A 15,152-nucleotide genomic window follows, 5' to 3' on the forward strand; every position below is an offset into this window, starting at 1 on the left:
ACCCCATGTCTACGCTCCCCCTCCACTGTCACAGCTCTGCGGGGCTCTGCCCACTCACAGGTGAGAGACTCGGAGGTCCAGAGACACAGAGTGCTAGCCCCACGGCACAGGGCCAGTGGACAAGCTGGGACCGCAGCCCTCCTTGTCTCACTCCAAATTTCAGGTGCTCCCCCTCCACCAGGGAGACCCCTCTAGCTTCCTGGTGATTGGCCCATCTCACTGGTGATTCTCTGTTGAGTGAGCGAACAAATAACCGCATGAACGCGGGGTGCCTCTCCACACACCCACTGACGAGGGCCACGCAGCCTCCGCCCCTCCGCTGGCCTCTGGTGTCCTCCAGGCCACATGGTGGACGCTCACGGCACACACACCGCCCCTCTCTCCTTCCCATTCCAAGCACAGACTGTTTTCCCTGCCACTGGGCACTTCTGAAATCACAGCCACCCCCGGCCCCTCCGGACCCTAAACTCAGGTCCCGAAGAAGTGTGCCTCCCAAGTGGCATTGCAGGGGCCCCACGAAGAAGGGGCCTCGTGGGCGAGCAGCAAACGGGAAGTCTCAGGCCCCGCTCTCAGGGACGAGGTGTCCTGCCCAAAGTCTTTTCACTTATTTATTTTTCTAATGTTCTAAAGGTCGTTTTGAAATCTGAGAAGGACTAAATATTTACCCGATCAATTCCAGGGACCTGTTGGGAGTGGGGTGAGGGGATGCAGAGCAAATAGCCCAGGGGACCCTTGCTCAGGACACAGCCTTTCTCTCTCATTCATTCATTCATTCATTCATTCATTCATTCATTCATTCATTCATTCATTCATTCATCAAATATTCGCCGGGCCTCAGCCATGCCTCAGACCCTACAATCAGCACTGGGGCCGGATACTGGGCTGAAAAAGGCCTGGTCTTTGAGGTGTCCCGTCCAATCAGGACCCAAGGAGTGGGGCAGAGGTTACTACCAGCCAACCGTGATTGATGGTGGGATGACAGCTTGCCTCGGGGAAGAGACCCTGGCAGAATGCAGATTCTCAGAGAATGGGAAGGGGGCTCTGTGGGTGAGAGGGAACTGCAGGGGGGGGGAGGTCTGGCAGGAGATGCTATGAGTATCCTAGGAGACCAGCGAGACTTTCTGTGACTGAAGACACTGGATACAGGAGGCAGCAGCGACCAGGTCAGGGAGGCCTCGACTGCAGATAGAGGGAGGAGTCTGAGCTTTATCTTGTGGGCAATAGGGAGCCACAGATTGCTTTTGAACAGGGGAGGGCTAAGCCCCATCAGAGCAAGTAGGCATCATTCTGGCGGCTGAATGTAGGGGGTCTGTTCCCCCCCCTTACTCCCCTTCATCGCACTTGAACTTCACTTTCACACACACCACCCGAGCAGTGACATTGCCATAGTAACCCTCGGCCTGTGACTTCTTTCTGGCTCATCCGAGACTCTTGGATCCACTCACCCCTCTGCCTCTGCAGGGCAAAGTTGGGAGTGGGGCAGGCTGACTGACTGTCTTTCTTGCCCGGCTGTCAGAAAGCAGAATCCGGCGTCCCACCAGGGGGAAAGGGACCGCTATTTTCAGGAGCACTCCTGCTTATCAACCGATGAACCGCCAGAGCTGAAAGAAGGGTGCCTGTTCCTTTAAGCCTTGGAGGGCCCGGGTTTGAAGTGTTTCCTGGTCTTTGTCCACGCAGCCTGGACCTGGTGGGGTTGGCACAGAATGGCCCCGATCAGCAATGTCCTCACGGGGGAACTTTCCTTTGTCAACATGTCTGGAGGCTGTCTGTCCGGCCAGGGCTGTGTTTGAGACAGGGAGGGAGAGGACACCAGAGCCCTCCCCTTCCTCTGCTCCTCATGCCATAAACAAGTGGCCTAGCTCTTGCTATAGATACTGGTTTCCCACAACAATCCCATTCTGAGAACTGTGGTATTGTCTGGGCCAGAGACCCTGTCACACAATCCCTGGAATGTCATGACTCCCCTAGTCACCAGTGAAAAGTCTGGGTTTGTGACATGGAGGCCTCTTGTCTCTGTCGCACCAGCCATCAAGAAAACCCACAGGGCCCTGCCCGGAGGAGTTTTTTTTGCCAGAAATTCCTGAGGTTTGGGACAAACACAGCCAGGTGCTGTCCGCCTGCCTCCTCCGTGTGTGTGTGTGTGGGGGGGGGGGGTGCCGTCCGCCTGCCTCCCCCGTGTGTGTGTGTGTGGGGGGGTGCCGTCCGCCTGCCTCCCCCGTGTGTGTGTGTGTGGGGGGGTGCCGTCCGCCTGCCTCCCCCCTGTGTGTGGGGGGTGCCGTCCGCCTGCCTCCCCCCGTGTGTGTGGGGGGTGCCGTCCACCTGCCTCCCCCCTGTGTGTGGGGGGGTGCCGTCCGCCTGCCTCCCCCCTGTGTGTGGGGGGGTGCCGTCCGCCTGCCTCCCCCCGTGTGTGTGTGGGGGGGTGCCGTCCGCCTGCCTCCCCCCTGTGTGTGGGGGGTGCCGTCCGCCTGCCTCCCCCCGTGTGTGTGTGGGGGGGTGCCGTCCGCCTGCCTCCCCCCTGTGTGTGGGGGGTGCCGTCCGCCTGCCTCCCCCCGTGTGTGTGTGGGGGTGCCGTCCGCCTGCCTCCCCCCTGTGTGTGGGGGGGTGCCGTCCGCCTGCCTCCCCCGTGGGAGTGGTGCCGGGTACGCACGTCGGTGGCCAAGCAGGGATGTGACAACAGGCCTGCATACTCTAATGCCACGTTCTTCCTTCTTGTGCAGTATAGCGCATAACCTAGGTCAGCTACTCTGGGCGAGAAACTGGCCACATCTCCATGGCCGCCGGCGGAGGCAGAGCCTGTGCCTCCCACGTGGCTGCCCCCTCACCGAGCCTTCCTAGCCAGGTCTCTGTGGCGGCCCCGTGGCTGGTGTGTCCCTGGCAAGGCCTTCTGAGTGCCTGCTCTCCCCCTCCACTGTCACAGCTCTGGAACAAGGCACCCACGCTGCCGGAGGCGGCTGGCTGCCCACACCGCTTTCTTCTTCCACGGACACCTCGCCAACCCTCTGGAATGCAGAGCCCCTCACCCCTGTGTCTGGGACCAGGTATGCAGGGAAGGGTGGGGCCAACCCCAGAGGGTGGGAAAGGCATGCACTTATTGAGCATCTGCTGTGCACAAGACACCGAGCCAGGCTCCTCGCACCATCCGTCTGTTTAATTCACACAACCACCCTCGGATGGCGTCTCTCACTCTCCGGGGCGGGAACTTCTCAAAGAGGTGACACGATGTGCCCGGGGTTGCACAGCCCCAGGGAGCCGAGTGTCCAGTCCGCACCCCTCCGGTACCACCCGCATCCCCCCCCCCCCCCCGTCACCAACAGCTTCTCCCTGGACCCTTGGCCTCTTCAGCAAAGCCCCACTTCGAACGTGGAGCTGCTCACACCAGCCCTCCAGGCCACGTCCTCCTGCAGACGCGCAGCTCTCGGAGGGCTATGGGCTGGCGGGGTTGACCACCCTGCCCAGAAAGAGGACACTCTGGGTGCTGGTGGACAAGATCGCCACAAGGAAGGGCCGGTTGAACCGGAGGATGTTGCGATTGTGCATCATAGAAAAGAAGGAGATAGAGATGCTGGTGCCTGCGGCAGCCTCGGTCCCAGCCTCATCCACGTCCAGGACGGCCTTGTGCAAACTCTGGGAGGGAAAGAGCGAGTGTTACTTCTGCGAGAACAAGCGTGGGGGCGGAGGGAAGACGGGGGAAACCAGAGACCCCGAGATCACCACTGTGGCTCACCGCACACAGACACTTGTTGGGGGTCTCACAGCAGGAGGAGTTTCTCTGCTACAGGGGTTGTTGAGCTAAAAGACCTCTTATTAATACAATAATGATCGCTATCATTAATTGAGCATCTACTACGTACCCAGTGCTCTTTTTGACCTTCCAAACCACCCTATGAGGAAAACACGTTCAGAGACTAGGGAGCCCTCCTAGATCCCCAGTGGTGGAGCTGGAACCCACACTGCCAAACCCAAGGCTCTGGCCCCTAGTGAACTTCCGTCTTACTTCGCTGACGTCGTAGCTCCTCTAAGAAATCTCTCTGATACGCATGCCCCCAGCCCAGCCTCATCTGTATCCTTCTTGTTTCTGGCATTGAACTTGTCATTCTCCATTGCCATGATCTAAGAAGGTACTGTCGCCCCAACGTGACCAGGACAGGGACTGAGTGGACACTGTACCCCCAGCACCAAGTGCCACCCTGAGCGTGTGGCGGGTTGGTTCGTGGATGTCCATGCCTGTGGGTGGGTGAACAGACTCAGGCTCCAAGACTACGTGGTGGCAGAGAGAGCACCCAGCAGCTCCTGGGAGGCAGACGCTCCCCCTGAGGTCCCCAGGCACTGCGGGCCACCAAGGACTTACCTTGGACACCTGCAGACGTCCCTGTGTGGTGATGCCGGACAAATTAGCCTGTGCTGTAAACAGGTCCATCATGCCCAGGCTGGGCAAAATCTCATCTAAGTCATAGGAAGCAGACATGGAGAACTTGGGGAGATACAACTTGAGCTTCCTGTGAAAAGATCTGAAAGAGGCATTGGGTCAAAACAATGGACTTGGACACAAGCTGGGGAGCACAGCCTGGCGGGCTGTCCCTGGCTGCCCTCTCCAGCTGGGCCCCCTCGACCCGAGGGTCGCCACAAACACCCATTTGCTGCACTATCCTTCACAGGAGCGTCCCAGTGGCCTAAGGTCCGGCTCGTTTGCCCTGGAAGTGTCTGTAGGACCTCCTTCCCCGGGAAGTGTCTGTAGGACCTCCTCCCCTCGGGGCTCATCTTCAGCAGAGGTGGCTCTCCGTGGGCACGCCAGGTGCCTGGGGGCATGCGCGTCTCTCAATGTGGCAGTCTCGCCTTTGCCACCGCTGGGGCCCTGTGGTTGTCACTTCTTTGGGACCGGGTGATTTCTTTGGACTGAACACCTGTGCCCCACAAAGTGTGAGAATTGTCCGTCCACATAGAGCCTCAGGTGGGGGTCCTTTTGTTGAATGTGGGTGGAGGCAGTTCATCCACTCATAGCCCCAGGGCGGTGTGAAACTTCCTTGCTACCTCCTGGTGTGGGAGGTTGGGGTTTTCTTACACCCCTTGATGCCGTTCAGTCAGCCATGTTGACTGGAGGTCTCCCCTCCACTATATAGAAACAGACCTGTCCAGCTGTCACTTTACCCAAGGCTTGTGCATTTAAGGGCTAGCTAGAACTAGGACCCTTTTTCCTTCCTTCCTTCCTTCGTTTCCTTCCTTCGTTTCCTTCCTTCCTTCCTTCCTTCCTTCCTTCCTTCCTTCCTTCCTTCCTTCCTTCCTTCCTTCGTTTCCTTCCTTCCTTCCTTCCTTCGTTTCCTTCCTTCCTTCCTTCCTTCCTTCCTTCCTTCCTTCCTTCCTTCCTTCGTTTCCTTCCTTCCTTCCTTCGTTTCCTTCCTTCCTTCCTTCCTTCCTTCCTTCCTTCCTTCCTTCCTTCCTTCCTTCCTTCCTTCGTTTCCTTCCTTCCTTCCTTCCTTCCTTCCTTCCTTCCTTCCTTCCTTCGTTTCCTTCCTTCCTTCGTTTCCTTCCTTCGTTTCCTTCCTTCGTTTCCTTCCTTCGTTTCCTTCCTTCCTTCCTTCCTTCCTTCCTTCCTTCCTTCCTTCCTTCCTTCCTTCGTTTCCTTCCTTCATTTCCTTCCTTCCTTCCTCCCTTCCTTCCTTCCTTCCTTCCTTCCTTCCTTCCTTCCTTCCTTCGTTTCCTCCCGCTGAGCCAATGACCCCTTGCTCAAGCCAGCGACCGGAGGATTTGGAGCCTGGGACATCAGCATCTCAGGTCTACGCTCTATCCACCGCGCCACCGGTTAGGCTAGTACTAGGACTCTTAACTCCCTAGTTCGCTCTCTTCTCACCGACAAGGGCCAGATTATATTTTGGATGCAATGGGAGAGTTCATTATTTAAGGAAACCCGTGGAAAGTCTCAGAGAAAGTGAGGGCTTTCAGAATTTGGCCGGCACCCCCTATTTTAGACACTGGCTTTCTATCAGAAGGGCCCATTTGAAGGGCAGTGCTGCCCGCTCAGCCCCACGCAGCACCCAGATTACCTCCTCTGGAGCAACTGGCTCCACCTAGTTAGCATCTCTGGCGTCAAAACCTGCTCCACCTGCTTCATCTTCCCTTGGTCAGGAAGGATGAAGAAGGCCCTGGCGTCGCCCCTGTAATCCATCCTCAGCACCGAGCAGGGCACATATCTGTCGTGAAGGAACCAGTGGTGCTTGTCCTGAAACATCATAGGCACCTTGACTATTGTATTCTCATCAACATAGAAGTTTTGGACTTTGGTCTTCGAGTTGCTGAACGGTTTCTCCCAAAGACCTGAAGGGAGGAAGGAAAGAAGGGGCAGGGTGTCCGTGGGCCAGCGAGCCAATCCTGCAGCTCGGGAGCAGCTCCCCCAAGTGGCTCCAGGATGCCCACCTTCCCACCTCATCGGGGTACACAGGGCTCATCTAGAATCGAAACTGAGAGATGCCAGAGGACACCAGCAAGGTTGTTTCAGGCCTTCACCAATTCCTTAACATTGTTGCACACTGTTGGGTAGATAAAATATATTATGCTCACTTTGTTAAAGATGGCGCTGCCCATGTGGAAGCCCATCGCCCAGGTGATATTAATGTGTGTTGGGGGCGGGCTGTGGGCAGGCAGGATCCTTGTAGCTTGGGGCTTGGTTTTAGGACTAAGCCTTTCCCACCCTTTTTGATGTGGGGTGGTGCAACCCCATCATGACTCAGATAAGTGACTTTGTATTAGAGACTTCCCTATTTTGTATATTGGATTAAAGGTTTTGATTTCTGCACTATAAAGTGGGGCATATTAGGAGCTTGCTCTCTCGGTTCCTGAGATTAGCATTAAAGGAGAGAGAAGAGAGAAGAGAAGAGAGAGGCCATGTGGAGGAGGCCAGAAGAAGCAGCCAAGATGGTGGAGTGGTGAGTGAGAAGCCAGTTTGTGCAGAGTTTGTGCAGGGAGAAGGAAGGAGATGGGGAACAGAGGTGAATAAGTCTGGTGAGCTAGAAACCTTTGATTCTAGGAAACTCGGATAAGTCAGTAGCTTTGTGAGCACTGAATGTGAGTGGGTTTTGGAGCCCAATGTGTGTTTTTACTTGCCCGCCGGGTACAAGCTAGGATTAAAGATGACGGCCCACCAGTTTTGGCTCCGTTGTTTTTTTACCGACTGTCCAAATTCAATGCGAACCTGCATGGGCCATGCGGCTATGATGGTGGCCGTGGCTACTGGCTTTACACACGCCTTCACCAATTCCTTAACATTGTTGCAAGTACCCTCTCTCCCTTGCTGACTGGTCTTTTCCCTCATTTTCTGGAGATGGCGATCCCTGGCCTGGAGGCAGTAAGGAGGCAGTCCTCTCCTTTAGGGTTAGGTCTCTCCTGTCTTGGTTAGAAAACTTCCCTATCCCAAGTATGTGGAGATACTCTCCACAGTATCTTTTAGAAGCTTTCGTCTTTCCTTTCGCATTTAGGACTTTATCAGACCTGAAATAAATATTTATGATTGGCAGGAAGGAGGGCCCCCCAAAACCAATTTTTCCCCATGTGGCTACCCGGCTGTCCTAGTACCAATTTTTTTGTTTTTAAATCCATCCTTTCCCCAATGTTCCTTCATGTTGACTTTGACCAACATCAAATGTCCGTACATTCACAGGGGCCGTTTCAGGCCTCCCTCTACTCTGTTCCATTGGTCCATTTGTACCACGTGGTCTAAAACGAATACAGCTAGTGCTCAACTTATGACCACGATTGGTTCCGACAGACCAGTCATAACCGATTTGGTTGTAAGTTGAGTAGGCTATATGTACAATACTGTGAAATGATGTTATAAAAATCTTTAAGTCATATTTTATCATAATTTTCTTTCATTATTGTACTGAATCTGGGACAACAGTTGAAATGGTGCACGCGGAGATGGTAGTGCTGCCGGAAGCTAATCCGCACTGTCGGACGCCCAGCTGGGCAACGCTTGCGCTGCCAGACGCGGAGCAGTCGTGGCTAGCTATTGTGGTCGTAAAGTCGAATGGTTGTAAGTTGCACAGGTCGTAAGTCGATCAACACCTGTATAGAGTAATAATAAGTCTAGCTCTCGTGCAGGCAGGTTTCCTCATCTTAGATATTCTTGGCCCTTTGTACTCTCATATGTATTTTAGAATCAGCTTGTTAACAACTGCCAAAAAGGAAAAAATAAACCTGCTGGCATTTTGATTGGGATTACATTAAATATTTAGATTAGCTGGGGGGGGGGGAGAGTGGATATCTTTACCATTCTGTCCATGAAGGTAGTTTCTCTGGTTTTTTATTTCAGTCTAATATCTCTCCATGTCACCTTACTGACAGAGACCCTGCACAGCTTCGGTTTGGATTCTTCCAAGTACTCTGCGTTTTTGCAGATGAGCCACAAGCGTCCACTGCCCTCCCCGAGTGACCTACATACACCGAGGTCTCGGGGCTGCATCCGCACCCCCAGAGCGCTGAGCAGGTGTTGGGGGTCAGGAGCTCTCTACCTCTCTTCTCTTTCTGGGGACCCCTCTCTTTCTCATCCCAGCGTGAACTAGGTCTCCTGCAGGAAGAGAGCACCAACAAGCTTTATCATTTCCGGCCAGAGCTTTGAGTCAGGCTCCACATTTGTTGTTGCAACTCTAACCCTGCGGACCAACAACGCCCCCAAGCTACCACCAGGAGCCCAACACGGGTCCCTCCCTGAGTTCCCTCAAAATGGGACCCCTTTGCTGGCTGGAGGCCTGGTCTATAGATTCCTGACAATGGCCCTGGCCGGTTGGCTCAGCGGTAGAGCATCGGCCTGGTGTGCAGGGGACCCGGGTTCGATTCCCGGCCAGGGCACATAGGAGAAGCGCCTATTTGCTTCTCCACCCCCCTCTCCTTCCTCTCTGTCTCTCTCTTCCCCTCCAGCAGCCAAGGCTCCATTGCAGCAAAGATGGCCCTGGCGCTGGGGATGGCTCCTTGGCCTCTGCCCCAGGCACTGGAGTGGCTCTGGTCGCGGCAGAGTGACGCCCTGGAGGGGCAGAGCATCGCCCCCTGGTGGGCAGAGCGTGGCCCCTGGTGGGCGTGCTGGGTGGATCCCAGTCGGGCGCATGCGGGAGTCTGTCTGACTGTCTCTCCCCGTTTCCAGCTTCAGAAAAATACAAAAAAAAAAAAAAAGATTCCTGACAAGCTCTAACTTGTCACTTGTACCAGTGGCTCCTACTTTGTCCCTCCGCCTCCCTCTCCTCCTGCCTTCACTTCCCCAGCTGCTCCCACGATCATGCAAGGTCCGATTCCTGTCGCAGTCCCTTACCCTTAACCCTGCTGGTGGCTTTGCTCCACTGATGGAACCCTGACTGGTACACACTGTACAAAACTCTCTCCACACCCTGATGTCAGCGGGGCTGATAAATGGGAGAGAACCCAGGACTGGAAGGCATTGTGCTACAATGTTAACATCGGTTGCCTCAGGGCGGTGGAGTTCTAGGCAATTTCTGTTTTCTCTTTAATGCTTTTATGTACTTTTAAAGGTTTTTTGAAATGAGTATTGTTATCATTAAAGTAATGATAATTACTGTAATTATTTTTTGAGTATATGTAATGATCAAATGTCAGGGAAACTTCCTTTGCAAAGGGCCAGGAAGTCAATATTTTAGGCTTTGCAGGTCACTCTGTTTCAATAGCGACTGCTTGTCTCTCTGTGTGTGACTGCAGCCAGGGACAATACTTAACTGAGTAAGCATGGCTGTGTGCTAATAAAACTTTATTGTCAAAAAACAAGTGACCCATCAGATTTGGCTGGGGCTACAGTTTACAGATCCCTTTAGGACTCTTCTTCTAAGGTGTATATGAACATGCAATATCATTTGATCCTCCAAACAAAACTTTGAAGCAGGGCCTCTTGTAATCCTTGCTTCAAAAAAACAACCTGCACTCTTTACACTGTTGGCAGTGGCAGAGCTTCAATATACATTTAGCAGTTTAATTCATAATCATTAGGTCTAATGCATTTCATAAGTTACTATTACTAAGGGAATAAATAAAAAAATATGCCTAAAGCTATGAAAAGATGGAGGCCTCAATACTACACAATCTAAACTATCTGACACTCTAACATTAAATCTTCTAAGGGGTGCTTGGCCTTATCAGACCCAATCCGTCCACTTTCCCTTATTGAAGATATTAAATTCTTCAATAAATTAGTGGGGGAGGGAAGATACAGGATCTACCAATGAACTGACGCTTACCTTTGAAGTAGATGTAATTCACCAGCACCATCACCGTGTCTGTGCTGAGCCTGCTGACCAGGTCCTCAATCTTCCCTCTAGTCTCCTCCTTGACATGATTGTTGATGAGCTGGGTTGCACCCTTAGAGTCGAGGAAGTTGGTACGAAAGAGTTTTGAGTCATAAAAGGCCGTGGTGTCATTAAGGAATTTTGGAAGGAGTTGGAGGTTCTGGCTCAGGAAAAGGGCACTGCCCACATGTGTCTCCAGCTTGTCATCTGGGAGGTTGAGAGCGTGGAGCAGGTGCTGGAAACCCTGGTGGATGTCGGGCTCAGACACCTCTGTGAGGTTGAAGCCCAGACCCTCGATGATCTGGGTCCAGGTGTCTGAGCGGGCCCCCAGCAACACCATGGCGTAGGCGGCAGAGATGCTCAGCGGGGAGAAGAAGATGTTGCTTTTGGGGCTTCGGGATGCTATCAGGTGGTAGAAGTTGAGGGCAAAGGCTGTGTTGCCTGGGGCGATCTTGAGGCTGGGGGAGGTCCCACCTGTGCTTGGGTCCTCCTGTTGTTGGCCATGAGCTTGACCTTGGCCATCAAGAGAAAGGGCCAATAGTCCAACCAGGAGGAGGAGCAGGTGGCTGGCAAGCTGCATCTTCTGTGATCTCAGGCTACAGGAGGAAAGAGAGTGTCCAGGAAATTCCCTCCACAGAACACCCAGCCCTGCTGAGAAGCCAGGCCAGAGCAGGGCCCCTGGACTCCTGCAGATCGGCTTAGGACAGGCTAGCAGACACCCAGCACCCTCTGTGTGTGGTGACAATGTTATTCTCCGGCACGCTTCTTGCATCCACCATCTCATTTCCCATCTTTGTGAGCTCTGCGTGGCACTGATTACAGCGATGGAGAAACAGAGACTCACAAAGTGACTTGGCCAAGTCACTCAGCTGGTTAATATCTGAGCTGGAACACAGGTCTCTGGACTCTCAGCCTGGGGCACCTTAAACTATGTGAGTTTCTGTCCTCAGCCCAGGGGCTCATTGCACCCTGGGTGCTTGTCACCAAAGCCTATTTTAGTATGTTTTCTACACAGCTCCGTGGTATGCCTTGCCATTTACAAAATCACTTTTATGCTATTTTGTTTGACCCTCTTACCCAGGTAGAGGTCTGTAGAACGGTATTCTTATCCCCCCATAGAAATGAGACCATAGATGTTGTATAAATGATTTGCTCAGTCACAGGGATAAAACTGGTGCCTTTTCCTAATGAGACCAACCCGTCCAAGACAGGATGCTTTGTTTTCACCGCCCAGTCTGCTCTGCCCCGTCCAGGGGTCCTACCCTCACCCGGGTCTCAGACTCTAAACCCAGCTGTCACCTCTAACACCGGTCGGGCCTCCGCCCGCCCCCTGCCCCGCCCCCTGCCCCCCCCCAGCACGTTGTCCTACCGCTCCCTCCTTCAGCTCTCAGCCCGCCCCCTGCCCCGCCCCCTGCCCCCCCCCCGCAGCACGTTGTCCTACCGCTCCCTCCTTCAGCTCTCAGCCCGCCCCCTGCCCCGCCCCCTGCCCCCCCCCCCCCAGCACGTTGTCCTACCGCTCCCTCCTTCAGCTCTCAGCCCGCCCCCTGCCCCGCCCCCTGCCCCCCCCCCCCCCGCAGCACGTTGTCCTACCGCTCCCTCCTTCAGCTCTCAGCCCCTGCACTGCCCCGACCCCCATCCGAGTCCAGCAGCGTTCACTGAAGAGGAGGACCGGAAAACTCCTCCTGGCGAGGGCCAGGCAGTAACTGTCTTGGGCTCTATGGGCCGCAGAGTCACTGTCGCATCAACTCAACTCCATGGCTCCCGCTGGAAACCGGCCACAGACCAGCCCTTCGCTGTGGTTGTGCCTGGGTTCCAGGAAAACGGATTTACGGGCGCCGAAATCGGAATTTCACGTAATTTTGATATGTCACAAAATAGTGCCCTTCTTCTGATTTTTTCAAACATTTACAACCTTTATATTTACATTGTGTATCTTTTGTTCTTAGCCCATAGGCAATACAAAAACAGGTGGTGGTCCAGGCTTGACCCACGGGCCATAACGTGCTAGAGCCCTGCAGTCGCTTCCTAACTGGTCTTCCCACTCTCTGGTTTCCACGCAGCTGTTGGAGGCCATTTAAAGACACACATCGAACCACTGTGTTCACCTGCTCAACACCTCTCCACTCAGCATGACCTCCTAGCAACCCATAACAACTTCTCCCCGGCCCCCAACTCTCCAATACTTCTCAGTGCTTCACCGTGAGGTTACCCAGAATCCCCCTCTGCAGGATTTCTCCAGAAGCATCTGGATTCCGAGCCAGAAGCTCTGGTCTCATCTGTGTGCGCCTCGGGGAAGGCTGTTCTGGGAGCTGGCCAGTCACTGCGGAGGGAGCAGTGAGGGGGCAGGTGCACCTGTGCAGGGTCTTTTGTAGCCTGTTAAGATTTGTCACCATAGGGAGGGTGACCAGCTGTCCCAGTTTTCCCAGAACTTTCCTAGTTTTAATTGTGGACAAGGACGAAGTACAATAAAAAATAAAAATAAGCTGGCCCTGGCCGGCTGGCTCAGTGGTGGAGTGTCGGCCTGGCGTGCAGAGGTCCCAGGTTCGATTCCCGGCCAGGGCACACAGGAGAAGCGCCCATCTGCTTCTCCACCCCTCCCCCTCTCCTTCCTCTCTGTCTCTCTCTTCCCCTGCTGCAGCCGAGGCTCCATTGGAGCAAAGATGGCCCGGGCGCTGCGGACGGCTCCTTGGCCTCTGCCCCAGGCGCTAGAGTGGCTCTGGTAGCAACAGAACGATGTCCCGGAGGGGCAGAGCATCGCCCCCTGGTGGGCGTGCCGGGTGGATCCCGGTCGGGCGCATGCGGGAGTCTGTCTGACTGTCTCTCCCCGTTTCCAGCTTCAGAAAAATACAAAATAAATAAATAAATAAATAAAAATAAAAAATAAAAATAAGCTGATAGCTCAGTTTTTATTGGAACATCAGCCTGATACACTGAGGTTGCGGCTTTGATCCTTGGTCAGGGCACATTCAGGGGACACACATACACGGTGTTTCTTCTCTCTCTCTCTCTCTCTTTTTAAAATCAATAAGTTATTTTGTTGTAAAAACCCAGTAAGTCCAGTGGAAAAAGTAATTTCACAGGATGATTTGACCACAGGTTCCTAACTGGGCAGGTTGTGGTGCGTGGTCACCTCCCAGGCATAGACCTTGTTTACTAAAGGCTTACCTTCGCCTTAGGCAAGCCCTGCATGAAAGAAGCTGCAAACTATCATTCTCGGAACCTTTTAACTCAGTCTTTTGAGATCTTGCCTTCAGACGTCTGTTTGGCTCAAATAAATTCTAATAAACTCCTATAAAATTTCTTTACAGGTTTGGATGTTACTAGATTAACATGACACTGAAAGTCTTGTGTCTCCCCCCCCCCCCCCATTAGAGTCGCCACCGTGGCCCTCCCAGTTACTCACGGCTCAGTCGATTCTGGAGTGAGAGGTCCCCATGCAGCTGTCCAAGCTCCAGAGGTGGCCCAGGAATGTGGCTTGGGTTTATCAAGCCCAGGAAGATCGGAGAAGCCTGTATCGGCACCGCCTACCACCTCCGCAATAGGTAATTATTAATAAACAGACCGGTAAGTAAGTAGAACATGGAGTCCCGATGCGGAGAGAGCCCTTCCTGGAAGTCAGCTTCCGTCCACCCAAGGGCACACCCGCTTCCCACCCGGGAGACCCCGAGAGGGTTCCCCCCTTCCTGGTTCTGCTCTGCATTGAGGTTTGCCTGCTGCTTGCCCCTCCCTGAGGCTCAGGGGAGCCCCTCAGCGGGTCTGGTCCTCTCTCTCGGTGTTTGTCTGCCCTTCCCCCCAAGTTCGTCTCCCTTCCCTGCGAAGTAAAGAGTGAGACCAGACTGGGGGCAGCAACGGCCCCCAGTATCTTCATGACACAGAGGTGAACGTGGGGCGTGTGGACGGGGAGGACTCGGCTCTCTGCAGCCAGACGTGACCCCTCCAGTCCCGGCTCCTGCCTCCAGTTTGCAGTCCTGGACTCGGGGATTTTGAGAGCTGTCCCGCTTTGAAGTCGCATGGCTCTGTGATGGAACCCGCTGCGGTGTCATGTGCTGGCCTTCAAGGACAGCGCAACCCAGGACGAGGGTGGCATGGGGTGGGACTGACCCCCTCCGGGGGCCAGAAATCCAGTCGCACACTTTCTCTCTGACGGTGGATCTCGAAGCTGTTCTCTCTCCAGTAATCAGTGACCTCAGCTTCCTTGGACAGTTCCGCGGCAGCTGAGTGTGTGGATGACATCAGACTGTTTTTCATGCCATTTGGAAGAGGACCAGAGGGAGTGATGTAGTTCTCAGCATCAAATCGAGGTGTGAACGAGATGCCTTTGACATTCAAGCTTCCTCTAGGACACTTTTCTGAATGTGTCTCCGGGTACAGGGGGCCTTAGCTTGAGTGATATATATGTACCACCAAGCAGCAAGCCCGGCTGGAACCCCGAGCGGCAGAGAAAGTCCAAGCTCAGGCCTGGACCCAGTCGGCCTGGGGTCCAAGTCCCAGGTCTGCCGTTGGGCTCAAAGAAGTTCAAGGTATGAACAAAAAACAAAACAAAACAAAATGGTTTCTATAGCTTGAGTGATATATATGTACCACCAAGCAGCAAGCCTGGCTGGAACCCCGAGCGGCAGAGAAAGTCCAAGCTCAGGCCTGGACCCAGTTGGCCTGGGGCCCAAGTCCCAGGTCTGCCGTTGGGCTCAAAGAAGTTCAAGGTATGAACAAAAAACAAAACAAAACAAAATGGTTTCTATGAAAGGTAAGTCCACAGGGTAATCTGGTCATAAATTCCCAACTGGCTAACTGGACAGGTCATGGTAGGAAGTCACATCCCAGGCCTACAACTTCTTTAGTGAAAGGGTCCTCTTTGCCTCGAGCAAGGTCTCCTGTTTT

At 54.0% G+C, this 15,152-nt stretch overlaps 1 protein-coding gene across 1 annotated transcript; it reads right to left on the reverse strand.

Moving 5' to 3' along the window:
* Positions 1–3,127: 3,127 nt before the first annotated feature.
* Positions 3,128–13,815, reverse strand: SERPINA4 (serpin family A member 4). Its single transcript, XM_066276051.1, has 5 exons — positions 13,678–13,815; positions 10,227–10,870; positions 6,039–6,309; positions 4,349–4,508; positions 3,128–3,624 (listed from the first exon to the last, which is right to left on the reverse strand). Exons 2-5 carry the CDS (start codon positions 10,852–10,854, stop codon positions 3,424–3,426), a joined length of 1,260 nt encoding a protein of 419 aa, XP_066132148.1. The 5' UTR covers positions 10,855–10,870; positions 13,678–13,815; the 3' UTR covers positions 3,128–3,423.
* Positions 13,816–15,152: the final 1,337 nt, after the last annotated feature.

The sequence above is a fragment of the Saccopteryx bilineata genome, chromosome 4 (genome assembly GCF_036850765.1).
Source record: "Saccopteryx bilineata isolate mSacBil1 chromosome 4, mSacBil1_pri_phased_curated, whole genome shotgun sequence".
Taxonomy (NCBI): domain Eukaryota; kingdom Metazoa; phylum Chordata; class Mammalia; order Chiroptera; family Emballonuridae; genus Saccopteryx; species Saccopteryx bilineata.